This window comes from Drosophila kikkawai, chromosome 3L (genome assembly GCF_030179895.1).
Source record: "Drosophila kikkawai strain 14028-0561.14 chromosome 3L, DkikHiC1v2, whole genome shotgun sequence".
Taxonomy (NCBI): Eukaryota; Metazoa; Arthropoda; class Insecta; order Diptera; family Drosophilidae; genus Drosophila; species Drosophila kikkawai.
In genome coordinates, this window is record NC_091730.1 from 1,135,602 (window position 1) to 1,155,268 (window position 19,667).

The following is a 19,667-nucleotide window of genomic DNA, read 5'->3' on the forward strand; positions in this document are numbered from 1 at the left end:
TTTTAACTGTTGTCGTTCTTCTTTACATATTTATCATAATTATCCTCTATGTTTTTTGCCTTTTATTTTTGTTTTGTTTCACTTAATATTTTGGAATAAATATTTGTTGCATGTGTGTGTGTGTGTGTTCCTTTAAATGTATTTTCGAAAACTTGTTGTTCTCCCCTTTGAGTGAAGATACCGCCCGCCCCAGCAGAGTCAATGAGAAAGTACACATATTTTTGATAATTAATAAAACTATTGGCGACAAAGGAGCATTTTAGTTGTTGATTCGGAGATCTAAGCGGACTCGCGCTACTGTCTGCTGGACCCATGTGTGTATCTATCTGGAATCTGGAATGCAATCACACCGAGCTGCTTCCACATGGTCGGTCCAAGGACACTATAGCTGCCTATAGTGTCTTCTGGGGCTTAGATTTTTATTTTTTTTTTTCTTTCTTTTGTGTTTGTGACTTGGCAGAGGCACCTTTGCTTATAGAAAACCAGTGTACGTTGTTTGCCTACTTTACTATTGCTTCAACACCTTCGAAAAAAACAAAAAATAAATACATAAACGAAAAAGAACAAAGAGAATTGAAACTTCATTCATTTTATGGAGCTTTTCGATACGCTGCTGTTACGCTTACATCTAAAATACAAATATTTCTTTTAATTTCTTGTTCATCTCTCTATAGGTAGGGGGGAACGGGGGGAGCTTTATATGCACTTAGATTGCGGCCACTACCGACTTTGATTTTCGCTAAGAACTACAATTAATGACTATCGCTACAATTGTTGAAATTGTCGTTACTCTTTTGCACGCATTTAACAGTTTTTGCTAATATATATATCTATATATATATATATACGTAGATATAGCGATTACTTTACGCATTATTAAATAATTATTAATAAATAGTACATTTCTATATGCTGGCTTTCATCGATCATCCCTTAGTGAGTGGAGGAGGGGGGGCGTGGAAGGACTTATGGGCGACCTAAACCAAGAGCATTTTTGGATCGTTAGGTTCGACTTTTCCTGCTGTTCTTTAATACAGTAATTTACAAAGACCTTAAACGTACGGAGGATGCTTCCACTAAAAATTTACAATTTAGCTTTACTTTACTTTGTTTTTGGAGTTAATTAATCAAATATATATATATAAATATATATTTTAAGGGTATATATGGGTAATATCTTGCGTTTACGCCGATGCAGCAATCTTCATAACAAACCAGTGACGGACAGATAAAAGAGACAAGTGCGAGGAGCAGGGGCGGGAGAGGACCTTACGAGCTAACTGTACAAATTAAACCTCAATTCGGACTGATCTTTGTTCTATCAAGGAGCCAGGATATCTAAAGGATAGGGATGGGAAGGAAACGCGCCAACTCGCTTACTATGATTATCATCTAACCTCACAGTCTTTTTTCAATGGAAGTAAACCGCCTCCTCCGCCGCCACCGGCGGCTCCAGGGCCTCCTCCGCTTCCGCTGCCACTGCTATTGTTGTTGCTGCTATTATTGTTGTTATTGTTGTTGTTCGAGTTGCTGTTGCAGGAGTTGCTGGACGCGGATCCGGTGCCACTGGCCGAGGGCAGTGAGTTGTTGCTATTCTCGTAGTTGCCCACGTTGACGCACAGCGGCGTTGTGGCGCCCACAAGGGACGACACAGGCACACCGTGGCCGCCGCCCTCGGGCAGAGAGGTCGAATCGTGGACATCGGCACTCTTGCTGGAGTCAATTACCAGGCAGGGCGGCGACGGTGTGCCCGTGTCCTTGCCCAGCAGCGCAGGGGAGGCATTCGCGTTCTGGGAATGCGGCGTAAAGCTGTTGAGCAGCAGGCTGCCCTGCGGCGAGGTCTCGCCCAAGGGCGTCGTCATCAGGGGCAGGTGGTCTGTTACCGGGGAAGCGGTCTCCGCCAGAGGCTCGTCCTTCTTTGTCCCGATAATGTAGCCGCCGCCCGTCAAGTTTCTGGCTATCTTGAGGCGCAGGGGCGCTGCGGCCGTCGCCTCCACCACTGGCTGCTGCTCCACACATGCTGCTATGGTCTCCGTTTTTCGCTTGCCAAATCGCAGGATCAGCTTGGGCTTGTCACCCGGCGAGGCGCTGGCGCTGGCCGTGTTCTCAATCAACGTGGTGGTCATGGTGGTTGTCGTGGAGCTGCTGTTGGCCAGGATCAGCTGCTGCTTCTGACGCTTCTTCTTCTCCTTTTTGTCCTTCTTGGGCTTGGAAGACTTGGGCCGCTTGCTCGGCGGCATGGGGGGCATTATCATGGACTCCTCCTCCTCCTCCTCTCGGACGAGGCTCTCGCGCTTGTGGTTGTCCTCGCCCTTGTCAAAGTCCTGCATCACCTTCTTGCGGTAGTTCATCGAGTCCCGCTTGATCTCCTCCAGCGTGGGCGTGCTGTAGTTGCTGGTCAGCCGCTTCTTGGGCGGACAGGCGCGTCGCGTCATCTCGTAGCTGTAGCTCTGGCCCTCGTGACTCGCGTTACTCAGCAGCCCCGAGGGCGAGTCGTTCGTTCCCGTGAGCCCCCGGATCTTGATCTTGAGCTTGGGCGCCTGGTGGTCATCCTCGCTGCTCTCCAGTGTCTTGCTTCGCCCGCGTCGCTTACCTGCACTGCTAGCCGCTCCCGTCTTGCCGTTGTTGTCGTTATTGTTGCTGCCCGAACTGCAGGCGCTGCGCCTCCTGCCGTCGCCGGCGGAGGCTCCTGCACCTGCTCCCGCCATCGCCGTGGCTCCGCCAAGCAACTGCTCCTCTCCTAGCACGGAGTTGGCATCCAGAGCCCGTAGCTCGCGGTTGCTCGAGTTCTTTTTGAACCTCTTGGAGCCGGAGGAGGAGAGCTCCTCCTCCTCCTCGGACTTGCGCAGCAGATTATCCAGCGGCAGGCTGTCCGAGGTGGCTGGCAAACCGCACGAGCTGTCGTCGTTCAGGTTGTCCTTCTGGACCACGTACAGGCTCAGCAGCTCCTTCTTGCGCATGCGTCGCGAGTTGCCGCTGACCGCGGACGAGGCATTCACCACCGTGGAGGTGGACACCGTTGTCTGCACGGCATTGGAGGACTGCACCAGGGTGCTGGACAGCGTCAGACTGCTACTGTTCGCCATCGCCGCCGTGTAGTGCTCGGGGTAGGCCAGCGGACTCTTGATCTTTAACTTCAGCTGGCTGCTGGCCGCGTGCTTGGTGTTCAGCGTGAGCGTGGTGTCCGAGTCGATGGAGACCTCCTCCGAGGTGGCCTCCAGAGAGGCCTCCACAAGGGAGCCCTCCACCAGGTGCGTGGCCACGCCGGATCCAATGACACTGGGAGCCATTTGATTGGCCTCCGTGGAGTGCAGCAGCAGGTTGGCTGCCGTGGCTGGTGGGTTGGGTGGTGGAGCTGAGGGCGGCCCCACTGGCGTTGTAGTCGCCGCCGAAGGTGGCTGCTTGCTGGGCGAGGTGCCAGTGCCGGTGGCCCGCAGTGCGGACTGAAACTGGCGCTCGTCGTCCTCGTCGAACTCGCTGAGCATCTGATCGGCGGTGCCAGAGTCGAAGGCGCCCAACAGGTTGTTTTGATAGGCCTCCTGGGAGGCCGTGCTGTGCGGCGCCTCGAAGCCGAGATTGTAGGTCCTCATGTCCACTGGTCCCGGGAGTACGGGATGAAGCAGCGGATTTGTGGCAGCGCTGGCCGCGGCATTTGGCGTTGTCGTTGCTGGAGGAGGCGGCGGCACCTGCTGCTTGGCCTGTCCCCGTGCCGTGCGCAGCTCGAAGCTCCTGCGTCGGTCCCGCAGAGACTGCAGATTCTCAACCACCGGGCCGGCCATGTCGTCGTCATAGTTGTTGAACTCAAAGGGCGTTCCCACCAGATTGTTGACAATGTGGGTGTTGCTGCCGTAGTCTGCCATCTGCTGCTGCTGCAGGGACATGGCCATGCCACTGCCTCCCGTACTAGCTCCTCGACCACGTCCTCGTCCCCTGCCTCTACCTCTTCCCTGGCCACCTGCACCACCGCTTCCTCGCGGGGCCCGCTGCCTGGGCTTCCCCTGCAGCGTGTGTGTCTGCGGGTCGTACTTGGTTGGTGGTAAGGTCACCACCGGAGGCGGTGCTGGCGGTGTGGGTGGTTGCAGAGGCTGCCTGGGCGACTTTCCTGGTGATTTTCCCTGCGGCAATTGTGGGGACTTGTGCGACTGTTTCTTGGCTGAGCCTCCACTGATGCTGCAGCTCCTCTTGCTGGGCGAATCTTTTGGAGCAGCGACTGGCACAGGCACTTGGACTGGCGGGGTTGGTGGCATCATCGAGGCGGCTGCCTCAGCACAGCTGCTTAGTAGCTGGCCAGGATACGAAGGCATTTTGCCGGCCACATCCACCGGGGACGAAGTCATGGCGAGCTGCTGCTGCTGCTGATGATGATTTGGCGTTGTCTGAACGGGAACGGGTACGGGCACGGGTGGCAATGCAGTCTGTGGCACGGGCAGCATGCCCAGACTGGGCGTGGAGTAGGGCGTGCCCGAGTACTGAGTGGCGGCCTGAGGCGAAGGACCTACTCCGACGACTCCTCCAACATTACCATTGCCATACAGGCTGGGCGACGACTCCGTTGGCGTTGACTGCGGATGCGGATGCATCATGGCCGCCAGCTGGGGATAGATGCCACCGTTGTACTGGCTATTGGGCGTTCTCTGCTGCTGCTGGTGCGTTGGCGTCGTCTGCTGTTGCTGGGTAGGCGTTGGATTGAACATGGGCATGGCATCGATACCATTCACCAGCGGCGCATGGTTGAAGGGCGGCCCCGCGTTCGGTGCATTGGCTGGCGGTCCGCCATTGCCACTGGGATAGTTGTTGAAGAAGTTCTTGCAGGTCTCCAGCTGGGCGAGGGTGCGGGCCGCCGATGCCGCCGCAGCTGCAACTGCCGCCGGCGGCGGAGGAGGATCATTCGACTCGGACACTGAGCTCGGCGAGCTGCTTCTCCGCTCCGCAATCAGATCGTTCTCGTTCCACGGAATCCTGCCAAACGGCGACTGCATGCGCGTATTCTCATCGTAGTCGGTCATCTTGTTGTTGTTTTGACCACCAGCGCTGCCTCCACCCGTTCCCGATTGCCCTGATTGCGTGGGCACAGCCGCTGCTCCACGGTAACTTCCCAGCGTGTTCTTTCCTGCCGCCGCCGCCGCAAGGTCTACAAAGTCGGGCGTGGCTCCAGGTGGTCCAGCACCTGCACCACCACCGCCATTGCTGGACAGCGGACAGGCTCCCTTCTGCAAGGGCGACTTGTCCAGGAAGAGGCTCAACGAAGGCGCCTGCTGGGCATTGCCAAAGTTCACCTGGAAGTTGCCGCCACCTGTTGCCCCCAGATTGTTGGCATTGTTGGTGGGCGTGGCATTGGGTGTGTTGGTCAAGCTGTTGGCATAGCTGCCACTGTTGGCCGTCATGGGCGAGTCCTTGATGGTCAGCGAGGCCACCGAGTTGGGTCCAGATGAATTGCCATAAAGACAGGCCTGAGCCTGAGCCTGCGACTGCTGCTGCTGCTGTTGTAGTTGCTGCTGCTGCTGCTGCTGCTCCTTCTGGGCGTGTATGATATCCTCCGGATCAGCAGCATTGTGAAAGGGAAACACCGAGGGGATCTGTGGTGTTGGGGGCAACAGGTCCACAGCCTCCTTGGAACAGCAGTCATCCTGCTGTTTGCGCTTTGTCTTGCGCAGTTTCTCCAACAGGTTTCGTGTTGCCTGCGTGCTGTCCTCCTCGCAGATATCCTTGCCACCCCTGCCACTGTCCATGCCGGCACCGAGGAGACCCATGTGACCCGGATTGGGGGGATTCAGAACGCTGGCCAGGCTCGAGGCGAAGTTGTTGGCGAACTTGCTGTCCTCCATCTCGAGTATGGTGTCCACAATGGGCTCCAGGACGCAACGGCCGGAGCCAGGTGGACCAAGGTGATCGATTATGGGCGCGGCATGGTGCGGCGGCAGCAACTGCTGCTGCTGCTGGATGGATGCCGTGGCTGCCTCGTTTGCTGGGGAATGCACAAGCAGAGGCGGAGGCAAGGACTGATCCTGCACTGGCACCGGCTGCACTTGCACCTGCTGCTGCTGCTGCTGCTGCTGCTGCTGATCCCCGCCTGAGTTGGCCGAGTTCGAGTCCAGTTCTATGATCTCCGGCGGATCGGGTGGAATAACCGTGACTGCTGGCGAGGATGTGGACGCGGAATACTTGCTGGCATTCGCCAGGAGCTCGTTCTTGCGCTCCTCCTCCAGCTCGCGAGCCATTTCCATCTCGTTGAGCAGGTGCTGGGTGTGATGCGTGTGCTCCTCGTCCAGCTCGTTGCTACGCCGCCTCCTCCGCCGCCTGGAGCGCCAGCGAATGCGCCGGCGCTCGCTGAGATCGCTACCAGCATCGGACATTTCGTCGTCATTCGAGGTGGGCGTGGGAGTCGGTGAGGCAGGCAGCGGAGCAGCTGGCGGACGCTCGTCATCGATGATGTCGGCCAACTTGCTGGCGCTGGCCGAGAGTTGGGTATGCGTGGGCACTATGGTCAGTTCCTCATCGATGTCCATGGGCAGTTCTCCAGCCTCAGTAGCAACCTCTGGCTCTGGGTCAGGTTCAGGCTGAGGCGCCTTTGATTCTAGGTCAGGCAGGCGATTGGCGGTGGCTGGCTCGTGCTCCCGCTCCTGCTCCTGCTCTTGACCCTTCTGGGTTGGTCTTGGCGGCGTGGGAGACTTGGGGGGCGCGGAATGGTTCATCTGCTGCTGCTTCTTGTTGAGAAGCTTGTCCAGTGCACTGGTCGCCTTGCCGCTGGCCGCCTTCCTTTGGTTAATCTCGTGCTCCAGGTTCGGTAGCTTCTTGGGCGAGGACGATTCATCCGCTCGGGATTTGCGACGCGAGGAGGAGGAAGGTGTCTTCTCCGGCGAAGACTTGGCTGTGGGCGAGGGCGGGCGAGATTTTGAGCCACGCGTTGCCCGCTTGGTGGCCTGTTCCGATTGCTGCTTGGCAGCGCTCTCATCCAAGGAAGCTGGGCGACCTTGACGCTGCAGTTGCGGTGGAACCTTGGTGGGGGATACATCCTCGGAAGCTGGCTTCTGCGTTGCTCTCTTTGGCGATTTCGTCGTGGTGGAGTTCTGACGCGTTCGAGGGGCTGGAAGCGTGGGTGGAGGCGGTTGCGGAGCTGGAGGTTTGTCCACAGACTTGCGAGGTGAACGCTTTGGCACATTGAAGGGATCAGGCACAGACACGGGCAAAGCTACTGGCACCGGCACAGACGTGGCCTGAGATGGCTTCTCAGCATCGCTGGCCTGGGATTCGCTATCGGAGTCGCTGCCACTGCCACTGGAGCCACTGCTGCCTGAGCTGCTGGAGGAACTGGAACTGTCGCTGTCGCCGGAACTGGAGCTTGAGAGATTGGGAGCAGCCACGCGACGCTTGACTTGCGTGGCCGCTGCAGGCGTAGCCTTAACTGGCGTCACCAGCACATCCTCCTTGGACCTTCTTCTATTCCCTGAGCTGGTTTCCTTTGGCGTGGTAGAAGCGGGTTCCTTCAAGGAGGTCCTCCTGGTCGGCTTGACTGGTGTGGTTGGTAGAGCACCAGTTGCCGCCGGCTCCTTCTCCTTCTCCACATCATTCGTGGTCGGGGGGAAGGCCTCCTGCACCGGCTTGCTGCTCTTCAGCTGCTCGGCCGCCTTCTTGGCCGCTTGGCGCTGGGGAACCAGCGACACGGCAAAGTTGGACTTGGCGGCTGATGGTGGCAGACTGGCCGGAGGCTTTGCTTCAGTGGTGGGCGCGGGAGTTGGCTTCTCTTTGGGAGGCTGTGGTGGCCCCTCTCTGGGCACCTTGGGTGGTCTGCCCCGCTTGCCGCGTTCTGCTGGCGCGCTGTCCGTTCCCTTGGTCGCCTGCTTCTGTACCTGCTGCTCCTTGGGCCGACCCTTTTCGAGACTGGTCTTAATGTCCGCGGAGGAGGAGCCCGATTCCTTCGGCTTCTGGCTTTTGCCACTGGCCGAGGTTGCAGTGGAGTTCGTTTCTGGCTCCCTCACCCGCTCGTTGACCTCTGGCTGGAGGAGTGCAGCGGCGAGATTCGTGGAACGCATGTTCTCCGAGGCCTTCTTGGCCGCCTGCCGCTGTGGCACCACCAGCAGGTCTGCCGGATATGGCAGCTTGGCATTTGAGTTTGTCTTGGATTTTACGCTGGTAGGAGGTACTTCCTTGGCATCCTTTGCTTCCCGAGCGGAGGACTTGGCCTTGGCTGGGGGCACGCGAGGAGTTGACGTTGCCACCGCTGTGCCCGGCACAAACTCCTTCATGGCCGCCTTAGTCCTGATCGTCTGCTGGTTCTGCGAGTCACTCACATTGCTCTCCACCGCCGCCTGCTCCTCCCGATCGGGATCCTTTTCCTGGGCCGAGGAACTGCTCTCCGAGTCGGAGTATATGTGCTGACCCATCTTGCGATTGGTGAGGGACGCCCGGCCGCCAGGCTGGCGCTCGGTGCCCCTCAGAGGCAGCAGCTCTTCACTTTCGTCGCTCGACAGGCTCTCCTCTGCATCCCTGTCCATTTGGGCCAGTCCCCGTGTGGCCGCTGCTGCTGTTGTTGTTGTGGACAGTTTCCTTCTCGCCGCTGCCTCGGTACTGGACTTGGATGACTTAGTGGGCTGGCTGGAGGCGTTAAGGGTCTTGCTGCTGGTGCTGCTAGGTACTGGTTTGCTGTTGACTGGCTCATTCCGTCTTCGCCGGCGGTCGTTGTCTTCGTCGTCGCTGGAGCTGCTGCTGCCAGACCTGGAATCCGGAGACGCTGCAGACGCACCCGCAGCTGCTTCAGTTTGACGCCGCTGTCGCTGCTTTTGCCGCTGCTCCACGGACCGGGCGTAGCTCTGCTTCTTGAGGGGACTTGCTCCCGCGGAGGACTTGCGCCTGGAGGCAGCGCTGGAGCTGCTATCGCTTCCCGACTCACTGCCAGAGGAGCTGTCGGAGCTGCTACTGCCGTTCGCCGAGCTGGTATCACCCGATGATGAACTGCCGCTTGACGAATGGGAGGACGCTCCGCTGCTTCGGGGGCGGACCAGCGCTTGATTGATTCTGTTCTGGGTCGACGTCGCCGTCGCCGCCTCGCTCTTCGAGGCACGCCTCCCCGAAGGCAGCTTCCCGGGCGGCGAGCCCCGCACCTTAGCGGCAGAGGGGATGCCTCTCCCCGCTACCGTCGTTGTGGCTGGCTTCTCGGGTGAGGAGGTGCGCGAGGAGCTGAGGGCGCCATTGTTGAGCTTCTTGCTGGGCGACCCCTTGGCCACCTGCTGCTGCTGCTTGCGTTTGGTGGGCGACTGGGATGCTCGACCACGAGCCTGCTTGTTACCCTGTAGCTTACCCATCAGCTGCTCGAGGATGTACTTCAAGTCCTTGTACTGCGCCGGCACAGTTTGTCCTCCAGCCGAGCTGTAGAAGCGATCGTACAAAGTGGGTCCATCGTTCGCGTAGATCACGGCCTCCAGATCCATGGCGGGGCGCTGCCTCTCGTCTGGCTTGGGCTGCAGCTGTTGCTGCTGCTGCCTCTCCAGCCGCATCTCGTCGAGCACGCCCAGCTGCTTGTAGAAGACCTGCTCGCGCAGTTTAAACAGGGAGCGCGACAGCTTCTCCCTGCGACTGACCATGTAGCAGAGGTTGCGCACTCGCTCCAGGTCCTGGCGCAGATGGACCACCAGCTTGTGGTTCTCCAGGTCCTGCTGCTCCTGCTTGCGGGCAATCATCTCCACGTCCTCGGACTTGGGCGGGATCAGCTCGCGGTTGTGTCGCGACTTGCGCTTGAGCTTCCAGTAGTTGTAGATGGCAATAATGGCGTCGTCGTCGACATCGAACAGGTGGCAGCTGATGTCGTTGATGTTCACGTGCTTATCGAACTCGGCCTCCACCTCCTGGAAGGAAAAGAAAAGTCATAGTGAATGAGTTGGCCCCGCAAAATGCTGCTGCCCGAGTTTGGTAACTAACCTGCAGCCGCTGGGCCCTGGCCTGGTTGCGTTCCTCGGAGGTCATGCTGTCGTTCTTGCGGTGATTTTTCCGCCTGCGCGGATCCTCGAGGCCTGCTAAGCCCGAGGCATGATGACCATCATCGGCTTTGCTCATGCCGCTGCCGTATTTGTTCGCCTTGTGCATGGCACTGGCCACTGAGGCACTGCCTCCATGGCCGGCACTCTCCTTTTTGCCCTTGCTCATGCTGTGCTTCTGGCAATAGGAGCGCAGCTTGACCCCGTCCTCGGCATTGCCCTCCTCGATGATGGCACGCATCTCCAGGCCGTGCTGGAACGCACAGGTCACGTGGTAGGCTGTCTTGCAGGGCTTCACCGAGCACTGGATGCAGCTACCCACCCGCTTCCGGCAAAGAACGCAGATAAGAGACCAGCGCGATTGGGGAATGCTCGAGATTTTCGTAATGGGCTCCATGCGATCCACGCACCCGATGCTAACCTCGGGGATCCAGAGGGCGCAGGAGACGTGAGCCCAGTGCTTGCCCGACTTGTTGGACTTCATGGCGCCGCCCTTGTTGGGACAGAGCACGCAGTCCGGCTTGATGCCCATAGAACAGGTCCGACATAGCCATTGTCCTGGAAGAGTAGGGTCTAATAAGAGTCTGAGGGGCTTCCTCCGCAACCTGGCGTGGCTTACCTGATGGAATTGCCGTTATGCCGTAACAGGCCTGGTGCACGCAGATATTGCAATTATCACAGAATACCATTTCGTTGGCCTCCTCGGAGTCGGGCGAGCGGCAGACATCGCAGATGACATTCTCATCAAACTCAATGCCCAAGCCCTCCTCCTGCTTAAGTATGACTTGTATCTGTTCCCAGCAACGAACCTGGAGAGGAGTAAGAGTCAGCGTCAGGAGATGTTTTAGATAGATCCAAGGACAACTCACCTCCAGCTCCTCGATGACCCGCTCGAACTGCGTCTCGTTAATGGGAAAAGCACCGCATTGGGCACGATCGCCGTTGTAGAGGCGCAGCCAGGCCTCGTCAATGGGATCTATGTCATAGGCACACGTGTTCTCCGCCAGGGCCACGACATTCGTCAGGTAGTGCAGCTCCGGCGTGTAGTGCTCGTCTTTGGTAATGCGCAGATAGCGATTCTTCGGACTACAAAGCAAGAGTTTAGGATTTATATTTGACCCGAGGCTGGGCAGGTTTCAACTTACAGCTTAAAGTCGTGTGCTGGCGACACAATAGGCTCGGACAGAACGTAGACGCAGGGCTCGGGGAGAGAGTCGGGATTGACGGGCACCTGGACGCCCTTCTCCCACTCCTGCTTCCACTGGTCCGTCACTATTAAATACTCGTAGTTGGCCAACGGCTCAGAGTCTGGCAATTTCATTGCGCTAATGAGATCCTTGCTGCAGAACGAAATGAAGAGGAGAGTCAGAGGATGAATTCAGAGGATGAGCTTTAATTCCTTACCGATAGAGTTCAGCTGGGGCTTCTGTTGAGCTGCGATTGTATATGCTCGACATCTTGATGTCCGCCACAGACCTCGCCTGCCACGACGAGCTGCTCGTACTCGCACCCTGCGACTTGCACGACTTGCTCGCCGACTTGCTTGCCAGCTTCGTTGACTTGGATTTGCTGGCGACGGCTCTTCCTCCCTCGCTTCCTCCGGCCATCTCGGGCCCCGTCTCCCGGTCCCGCTCCCCCTGTTGCTCTCCATGCTTATTGCTGTTACTGCTCAGAGGTAGACCTAGAACCCTCTCTAAGCCAGCGCCCGTTGTTTCACACGCTGTGGAGGGTGCTGCTGCAGCGGCGGCGGCAGCGGCAGCCACTGCTGCCGTGTTTGCTCCATTGGGCGGCCTGCCTTTGCGCCGCTTGGTGGGCGGCGGCTGGGGCTCAACATCCTTACGCTGCTGCTGCTGCGGCGGCGGATGGTGCGACTGGTGGTGATGCTGATTACCACGCTTACCTCTTTGTGACATTTTTCATTGGTGTTGAGTTGGTTTTGTGTGAGTTTATTCCTCGAGTGGTACCTTGTCCCTGTGTCTTGTGCTTGTTAGAGAACGGGTTCTGTGCTGCAAGACCTGGTGGGGGATGGTAGAAGAAGGTGTGCACCTGGCGATGAGTATAGGGATCATGGGGATGGCAATTCTCCCAGTACTCACTACATGCTTAAGGCCACAGTTGACGACACCACACCGGCTGCTGCTGCTGCTGCGCTCTCGTGGCTGTGGTGCGATTGTGCTTCTTGGTGTGCCGCCCTGGGTGCCCCTTGGACATGGACGCCGCTGCTGCCCCAGCCCTGATATCCAGTAGCGACGCCACTTTGCAGTCCTGTGTGCTCCGCACGCTCCTCGGGCGAGTTAATCCACTCCCACGCTCCTCTCCGCTCGCCTTCTTTTTGTTATTGTTGTTCGTTGTTTTTGCACACACACACACACACCTTTGTGCGTTTCGCGTTTCTGCTCTTCCGCCGCAGTTTTTTTTGCTTGCGCTTCACTATTTTAGTTTATCGCCGAGCATCTGCTGGAGCTGCTGTGTCTGGTTGTTTGCAATTAGACATAAGAATTAAATTAATCACTGATTAGCGGGCGCGTTTCAATTTCCACATTTTTATGTCCATTCCCCGTGTGTTTTCACACACACCGAAAATACACAAAAAATATAGAAAAACGCTCTGACCGCCGGCCAGTTGCTGGTCGCTACGACACGCACTGCCGTCCTCTCGCTCGCACGCAGCACGCTCGTTAAGGGCGCGCTTACTCGGAGCGTAAGTGCGAGCGGGAGGCATGCAGGTGGCGCGTGTGTTGCATTCGCCAGCTTCTACTCGGCAGGCAGCCGTCGTCTCCTCTGTTTCTCCACTGCTCGCATGCAATCATAGTTTTTTTTGCACTTTTTTCCACTTTTTATTGCACGAAATTTATTTATTATTGCAAACTGCCCGCCACGGCATCCGACTCCGCCTGCTAGCACTTCCAGGCACACCCCAAAACACCCACAACGGGTCGCTACCTTTGCACAGTCTTGGGGGAGTTGGATTTTGTTATATATTTTTATACATTTGGGTTTTTTGCCGCCGCAGACACACACGCGAGGTACTTGTTACTGGGCAGGAGCGGAGCGGCCGCCTCGCATTTCGCGCAGCGTTTGTTTCAAACTCACGTTTCGCGATATTGCATTTGCATTCGCAAGAATTACAATTTTGATGATTATTTACAAGATTTTCCACAGATTTTTCTCTCAGATCGCCATGATGGTTTAGTGTGACCAGCCTGAAATCCGCAATTTTTGCTGAATATATGAGTTTCATACATATGAGTTTCATACAGCTCCTTAGCCTTTGGCGTTGCCAGACTGGGGTAGGATATACAAATTTTAATTAATAATTCTTTTTTTTTTAATACATATTTAAATATATTTAAAAATATAAAGCAACGACGCCAAAATAATGGAAACATTAAAATACGAAATCCATATTTTGTTTATTTTTAAATACAGATTTATGTGTGACCAGCTGCCGTGGTCGCGGAAATCCGCAATTTTAAGCGTTATACACGAAAAAGCCGGCGAGCACACTTTTCGCGCGATACATACATATATACAGATTCTCTTTGGTTTAAACATTTAGCGGGTGGGTGGAAGTCAGTAGTAGTTACCGCTGACCCGTTCGAACCGCCACACACGACTCTTCGACTCGCGCTCGATATAAAAAAACACGCGCAGCGACGGCCCGCAGGAAACCAGCGTAAATCCCACACTCTCTCTCCGGGCGAAAACAACAACACTTGAAGAAAAACAATGAAGGTCTGCTGCATCGGCGCGGGATATGTCGGAGGCCCCACCTGCGCGGTGATGGCGCTCAAGTGTCCCGACATAGTCATTACCCTGGTGGACAAGAGCAGCGAGCGGATTGCCCAGTGGAATTCGGATAAATTACCAATTTACGAGGTGCGTTTTTCAATTGTGTGTACATAGGAAGCGTCCATGTGCCAGTGCCTGCGCGCGTGTGTGTGTGTGTGCGAGAGGGAAAAGGAGGGTGGTATAAAATGTGTGCTTGCTCACGCCTTAGCCTTGCAGTTTCTCTTCAGTTTTTGTTTTTCTTTTCGGGTTTCCACTAATCCTAAACAAACAAGACATCAATCAAACTGGAGATCCATCGAGAAGAAGACCAACAAACGTCGTTGACCGCTCAATGCTCAATGCCCCTCTTCTTCCCACCAAAACAAACCAGTTTCCCGTGCACTGCAAGAATTTCCGATCGGAATCTGTGATTTGTTTTGTGATAATAATAAAACCCAATAGGAAGTGTTAAAGGAGTATTGCAATTATGAACCAAATAACTCAATATATGGCAATCTTTAAATGTTATTTGATCCATTCCAATAATTACTATGAAAAGCCAACGGATATCTTTGCCTTAATTCGAATTACTTGTATAACATTTAGTTTCTCCCAGTGTACACATACTCTTCACTTGAACAGATCAGTGCGTGCCTCGCATTCTCTGTGCTCACTCAGGTGCCTTGGCCACTACTACTTGGCCCACAACAAGGTGAATGGTCACTCAGTCAGTCAGTCCCCGGTTTTTGACGGCCATTAGTCATTCATGTAGATATGGGCAGCCGAAAACAAACTATAAAACTCACACACAGAGTCGGAGATGATGGCAGAAATATGATTTGGGAAGGAAAACAAGCGTGGGAATCGATTTTACTTTTCAGACGGCGAAGCCATAAGGTGTAAGCCGCTTTCCGGGAGATTTCAGCCTGTGTCACTCACTACCTCTCACTGTCGCATTTCCGCCCTGGCTTCCGCCTGCCCCCATTCTATGGCTCGATTCTTCGCACTTGGCTGCTCTGTTTCCCCTTATCGGGGTCTGCGCCAAAACAGAGTCGCAGTCACAGTCGCGGGAGCAGATAAGCACGAGGCGTTAGGCGGGCACACATTAGAGGGAAATTGTCCAATTACCCACGTTCGTGGCAAACACATACAGTATCTGCCCCTCCTCCCCTACCCCCTTTCTCTCAGTCTATGTGGAAAAAAACGCCAACTAAAATATATATACAAACGTTATTACAGTCAAACTATTATGACTTGGAAAAGGCTATCTTTCTGTATTTTTTTTGTATTATTATTTTTTTTGTTTGGGTTTTCCTTTTCAAACCCTTTTCTATCGGAACAATAGGTTCGTTCTAGGGGAGATTATAAATTTTGCTTTCATTATGTTGAGTAAGGGTATTTATAGAATAATATCATTAGAAGCTATTACTTAATTTACTATCAGTATTATATTCTGAGAATTATTAAAAAAAAACTTTGCTCTTGATTACTCATTTCAGAGAAATAGCCACAGCTCTTGTACGAGCCCCTGTAGTGATTACTTTTTGTTTAAAGAAAATAAAGGCATTTCCGTTTAAAAAACCCTTAATAAAAATTCTAAAAAAAAACCCTGCTTACTATCCATTGATTAATGTTTAACCACAAAGCTTGATAAAGCATTGAAATATTATAATATTCACATAAACCGTATTTGTTTCAAGGCCTGTACAAGTTAGAGATGTTCGCCTGTTACAGACAAACAGACTTTTATAATATTTTATGAGCACACAGAAGCGATGGCCGCAGAGGCTGACTGGCCTGGGGCTGGCAGCATTCCACTCTTGCTATTGATATTCACTTACCAAGATTGCATCATCGGCGGCAAATATGGTCATAACTTGTAGTGCCTGGCAATGCAATTTGCTGGAAAACTCGAAAGAGGCCTTGTCAACCCTTGTCATTGACATCCTTCCGCTTGTTTTTCCACATTTGCACAATTGGCTAGCTATTTTATCTACTTTTTTGCTTATTGTCGGTGTGCTCATGATTGTCTCGCTCGTTTTTTCATCTCTATAACTTATGGGGTTGATAGCTTGAAGACCTTTCATTCAATATTTTCCAAGATAGATCAGTTTAGAATTTAAATGCTCAGTAGATGATGCCCAGATTTCGCCAAAATCACTTAATAACACCTGCCTCACCTCCACAGCAATCCATATGCAAATTTCTCTCCTCACCAAACGAGTTCAATGAACACTCAATACCCAAATCGAATCAAAAACGGAAATAAGTCTGGCTGGAAACGTTGAATGAAGTTGGGGTAAGGGGAAAAAGAATTCGTGTGAATAAAACTCAGGCGTGAGATGTCATGGGAAGATCCGATACCATTATTTATTAATTAATCGCTAAACTGAATCACTCAAAGTGCTATTTCGGCACGTAAACACCAGCCGCAGCGGGTTAATTGCAAGATAGCTTTCATAGGAAACGGAATCGGATAAGAGCACCCTTCCACATACATATATATATATATATATTATATATACATATATATTTAATATAATACAATATCTTATCTACAACAAAAGAAGGAAACGTCACCAACAGACTGTTGGGTAAATCGTGATTGGAATTTCAAGAGAAAAAAAAGAAAAGACTTGTACAATTTGTATAATATTTGAATTCTTCTGTCTTTTAGCCCGGTCTCGATGACGTGGTAAAAAAGTGCCGCAACGTTAATTTGTTCTTTTCCACGGACATCGAGACGGCCATCAAGGAAGCGGACCTCATCTTCATCTCGGTGAACACGCCCACAAAGACCTGTGGCAATGGCAAGGGTAAGTAAGGGTAAATAAGATCCAAAACAAGCAGATTTTTTGATTAATCAGAAATCCCTAAAGATATTCTTAAGCCTGAAATACAAAAAATCCTATGGCGAAATGCATCTTAAGGTTACAATTTCCTTAATTCCCAGGACGAGCGGCGGATCTCAAGTATGTGGAGAGTGCTGCCCGGATGATTGCCGAGATTGCGCAATCCAACAAGATTGTGGTGGAGAAGAGCACGGTTCCCGTGCGGGCAGCGGAGAGCATTATGCACATCCTACGGGCGAATCAGAAGCCCGGCATCCACTACGACATCCTGTCCAATCCGGAGTTCCTGGCCGAAGGCACTGCCATCAATGATCTGCTCAATGCGGACCGAGTGCTAATCGGCGGCGAGGAAACGCCTGAGGGCCATCAGGCGGTGGAGAAGCTATCGTGGATCTACGAGCACTGGATACCCAAACAGCACATTCTCACCACGAATACGTGGAGCAGTGAGCTGTCCAAGCTGGCGGCTAATGCTTTTCTGGCTCAGCGCATCTCCAGCATTAATTCGCTGTCCGCTGTTTGCGAGGCCACCGGGGCCGATGTCTCCGAGGTGGCACGTGCCGTCGGTCTGGATTCCCGCATCGGTTCCAAGTTCCTGCAGGCCTCCGTGGGCTTCGGTGGCAGCTGCTTCCAGAAGGACATTCTCAACCTAATCTACATCTGCGAGAACCTCAATCTGCCAGAGGTGGCCGCCTACTGGCAGCAGGTGATCGACATGAATGACTATCAGAAGAGGCGGTTCTCGCAGAAGATCATCGAGAGTCTGTTCAACACGGTTTCGGACAAGCGGATAGCCATCCTTGGGTTTGCCTTCAAGAAGAATACGGGAGATACCCGCGAAACGGCCGCAATTACGGTCTGCCAAACCCTGCTCGAGGAGGGCGCCAAGCTGGACATTTACGACCCCAAGGTGGAGCCCGAACAGATCATTGACGACCTCACGCATCCCACGGTCACGGAATCGCCGGAGAATGTGAAGAAGGCGGTGCAGATCCACAGCGATCCCTACAGTGCGGTGAGAGCCACGCATGCGCTGGTCATCTGCACCGAATGGGATGAGTTCGTGGACCTGGACTTTAAGCGCATCTACCAGTCCATGATGAAGCCGGCGTACATCTTTGATGGCCGGAAAATCCTCGACCATGAGCGGCTGCAGCAGATCGGTTTCCATGTCCAGACCATTGGCAAGAAGTATCAGCGCGCTGGACTGCTCAGGTCGTGGGGCATTGTGCCGCAGCTATAGGCGCGGCGGACGACGAAGGAGGAGGGTGTGGTGGCATTTACACTTAAAGTTGGCGAAATTTCCAGTATTTGCGAGACGAAATTGTAAATATCCAGAGAGTCTGAGATAGGCCAGACTTTCCTCTCTGTATACAATCCCTGCGTTGAACGATTTATGGGACAAAAATAGTCTGACGAAGATTCTAAGCAACTATAAAGTAAAATAATAGTTCTTGTATCCATTTCAAGCTTAAATCTAAACTAGAAAAGTTCTCGCAGTCCAGGAAAATATTCAACTAAATTTATGTTTGAAGTTTTAAAGTTTAAAATAATGAGACCCTTTTGTATATATTTGTAGCAAGCTAAAATCACTTTTATAAAAGGTAAAACTAAAGCTTCTTCGAACTTCCGTTAGATGCAATTTCCAGCCTGTATCATTTAATTCTTAATCCTAAATTCAAACCCGACCCAAGAGCTCTGTGAAGTATTCAGCTAGAACCGTATTTGTATTCCTATTCATGCGCCAATCCGCCACTCGAGGATCTGGCAGTTGCAATATTAAAGCCCCCGCGGGATTACATGTGTCCTGCGGCGGTTCAATAATAAAAAATTAAAGCATTTACACCAAGAATGTAAATTTTATAACAAATAACAATATTGTTCTTTTTAAACTAGAAGGGTTTCCTCTTGACTATCTGTCGGTACCAGAGGAAACTGGTGGCTGCCGACAAACTGAACCAGGTGACCAGATACGACAGGTGATCGTTGCGCATGGTTACACGGGTTTGGCCTCCAATGGGACCGTTCTTGGCAGCCTGTGCATCGTAGATGGCATCCAGGAACACGAGAGCCGCGCCTGTTGAGGCGGACATGCGTGGCAGGTCGCGATACAGGTAGACATTGCCTCCCTTATGGTCAGGAGTGAATTGAGGACGTGATTCTCCCTTGCGCACCACGGCTGTCAGCTCCACTTCCGACTTTGGCTGACCCAAAGGACGGGTTTCCGGCTCCACTTGCTTGCGGGAGACCCAACCGCGATTAACGAGCACAATGTCGCTGTGGGAAATGATGAATTAGTTCAGTTAATCAAAGGATTTCCTCTGTGGAGTGGCTTACTCTCTGTCGGCCAGCTGAAAGGGCGTAACTATTAGATAACCATTGCCCGAATCCCGCTGAGAAAACAGTCCTCCTTGTGTCTCCACGCCATCCGGACGGATGAGCGACCTGGGACCCATGCGCATCTCTTTGTCGTGCAGGAAGCGACCACGAATCTTGACCAGGCGGTACTCCATGTGAGCCAAATCGCTGAGACTGCAAATATTTATCGTGGGTTTGAGGGAGATATTTGTGGTATTGTGAGGAAGATGTTACTCATCCGGCAGGGGAACTGGCGCCGCGCTCAACTGCTCGTTTAGGTCCTTGATCAACTGCTCCTTCCAAATCTTACGCTTCACTTGCCAGACACCCAAGCCGAAGGTGGTGGCGGGTATGAGCTGAAATAAGTGGAGGCACTCGGTATTCATGTGGCTAAACGGATAAGCTATTACCCACTAGCAGGAACCAACCCAAGGCGGTGATCTTCTCCTTGTCCTTGGCCGCCGGCGAGGGAATACTGGTGTTCCAATCCATGCGCACTCGCTGTTGTGTCATCTTTCTGGTGACCAATTGCAGGGTTGGGATGTTGGGTGCCTTCAGCCTGGAGCCGGCCACTTGGCGGCACATTTGATGGCTCAAACGCAGCATTTTGGGTTTAGTTTTCACTTAATTTCTTGTATTTTTATTTTTATTTGGCTTTTCCGCTCTGGAGATGCCAATTAACAGTTTACTGTTACGCTGTTACGTTCTCTTTACCACC

General features: G+C 53.2%; 3 protein-coding genes across 5 annotated transcripts; 1 reads left to right on the top strand and 2 right to left on the bottom strand.

Annotated features, from left to right (window-relative positions):
• Nucleotides 1–492: 492 nt before the first annotated feature.
• On the bottom strand, nt 493–13,201 carry rno (PHD finger protein rhinoceros). 2 transcript variants are annotated; one of them, XM_017173219.3, is made up of 8 exons: nt 13,062–13,201; nt 12,065–12,440; nt 11,373–11,983; nt 11,114–11,308; nt 10,838–11,054; nt 10,588–10,777; nt 9,913–10,526; nt 493–9,839 (listed from the first exon to the last, which is right to left on the bottom strand). In XM_017173219.3, exons 3-8 carry the CDS (start codon nt 11,879–11,881, stop codon nt 1,389–1,391), a joined length of 10,176 nt encoding a protein of 3,391 aa, XP_017028708.1. In that variant the 5' UTR covers nt 11,882–11,983; nt 12,065–12,440; nt 13,062–13,201; the 3' UTR covers nt 493–1,388. The 2 variants fall into 2 exon arrangements, with proteins under 2 accessions (XP_017028708.1, XP_017028709.1); XM_017173220.3 differs by lacking the exon at nt 13,062–13,201 and adding an exon at nt 12,912–13,031.
• Nucleotides 13,202–13,470: 269 nt separating this feature from the next.
• sgl (UDP-glucose 6-dehydrogenase sgl) lies at nt 13,471–18,467 on the top strand. 2 transcript variants are annotated; one of them, XM_070285120.1, is made up of 4 exons: nt 13,706–13,847; nt 15,928–16,038; nt 16,417–16,555; nt 16,693–18,467. In XM_070285120.1, the coding sequence occupies exon 4, from the start codon at nt 16,734–16,736 to the stop codon at nt 17,832–17,834; it is 1,101 nt and encodes a 366-aa protein (XP_070141221.1). In that variant the 5' UTR covers nt 13,706–13,847; nt 15,928–16,038; nt 16,417–16,555; nt 16,693–16,733; the 3' UTR covers nt 17,835–18,467. The 2 variants fall into 2 exon arrangements, with proteins under 2 accessions (XP_017028811.1, XP_070141221.1); XM_017173322.3 differs by lacking the exon at nt 15,928–16,038 and having other exon boundaries at nt 13,471–13,847.
• On the bottom strand, nt 18,431–19,654 carry Surf1 (surfeit locus protein 1). Its single transcript, XM_017173323.3, has 4 exons — nt 19,364–19,654; nt 19,184–19,305; nt 18,929–19,123; nt 18,431–18,868 (listed from the first exon to the last, which is right to left on the bottom strand). The coding sequence occupies exons 1-4, from the start codon at nt 19,553–19,555 to the stop codon at nt 18,484–18,486; spliced, it is 894 nt and encodes a 297-aa protein (XP_017028812.1). The 5' UTR covers nt 19,556–19,654; the 3' UTR covers nt 18,431–18,483.
• Nucleotides 19,655–19,667: the final 13 nt, after the last annotated feature.

What these genes read in the sequence shown, in the direction of transcription:
- rno (XM_017173219.3), bottom strand. Translation starts at nt 11,881, where the DNA reads ATGTCACAAAGAGGTAAGCGTGGTAATCAGCATCACCACCAGTCGCAC. An exon ending in GCCCCAGCTGAACTCTATCG is followed by an intron (nt 11,309 to 11,372) that starts GTAAGGAATTAA and finishes TTCGTTCTGCAG; the next exon opens with CAAGGATCTCATTAGCGCAA. An exon ending in CATAACGGCAATTCCATCAG is followed by an intron (nt 10,527 to 10,587) that starts GTAAGCCACGCC and finishes CTACTCTTCCAG; the next exon opens with GACAATGGCTATGTCGGACC.
- sgl (XM_017173322.3), top strand. Translation starts at nt 13,698, where the DNA reads ATGAAGGTCTGCTGCATCGGCGCGGGATATGTCGGAGGCCCCACCTGC. An exon ending in ATAAATTACCAATTTACGAG is followed by an intron (nt 13,848 to 16,416) that starts GTGCGTTTTTCA and finishes TCTGTCTTTTAG; the next exon opens with CCCGGTCTCGATGACGTGGT. An exon ending in GACCTGTGGCAATGGCAAGG is followed by an intron (nt 16,556 to 16,692) that starts GTAAGTAAGGGT and finishes CTTAATTCCCAG; the next exon opens with GACGAGCGGCGGATCTCAAG.
- Surf1 (XM_017173323.3), bottom strand. Translation starts at nt 19,555, where the DNA reads ATGCTGCGTTTGAGCCATCAAATGTGCCGCCAAGTGGCCGGCTCCAGG. An exon ending in CCAGTTCCCCTGCCGGATGA is followed by an intron (nt 19,124 to 19,183) that starts GTAACATCTTCC and finishes AAATATTTGCAG; the next exon opens with TCTCAGCGATTTGGCTCACA. An exon ending in TTTCAGCTGGCCGACAGAGA is followed by an intron (nt 18,869 to 18,928) that starts GTAAGCCACTCC and finishes CATTTCCCACAG; the next exon opens with CGACATTGTGCTCGTTAATC.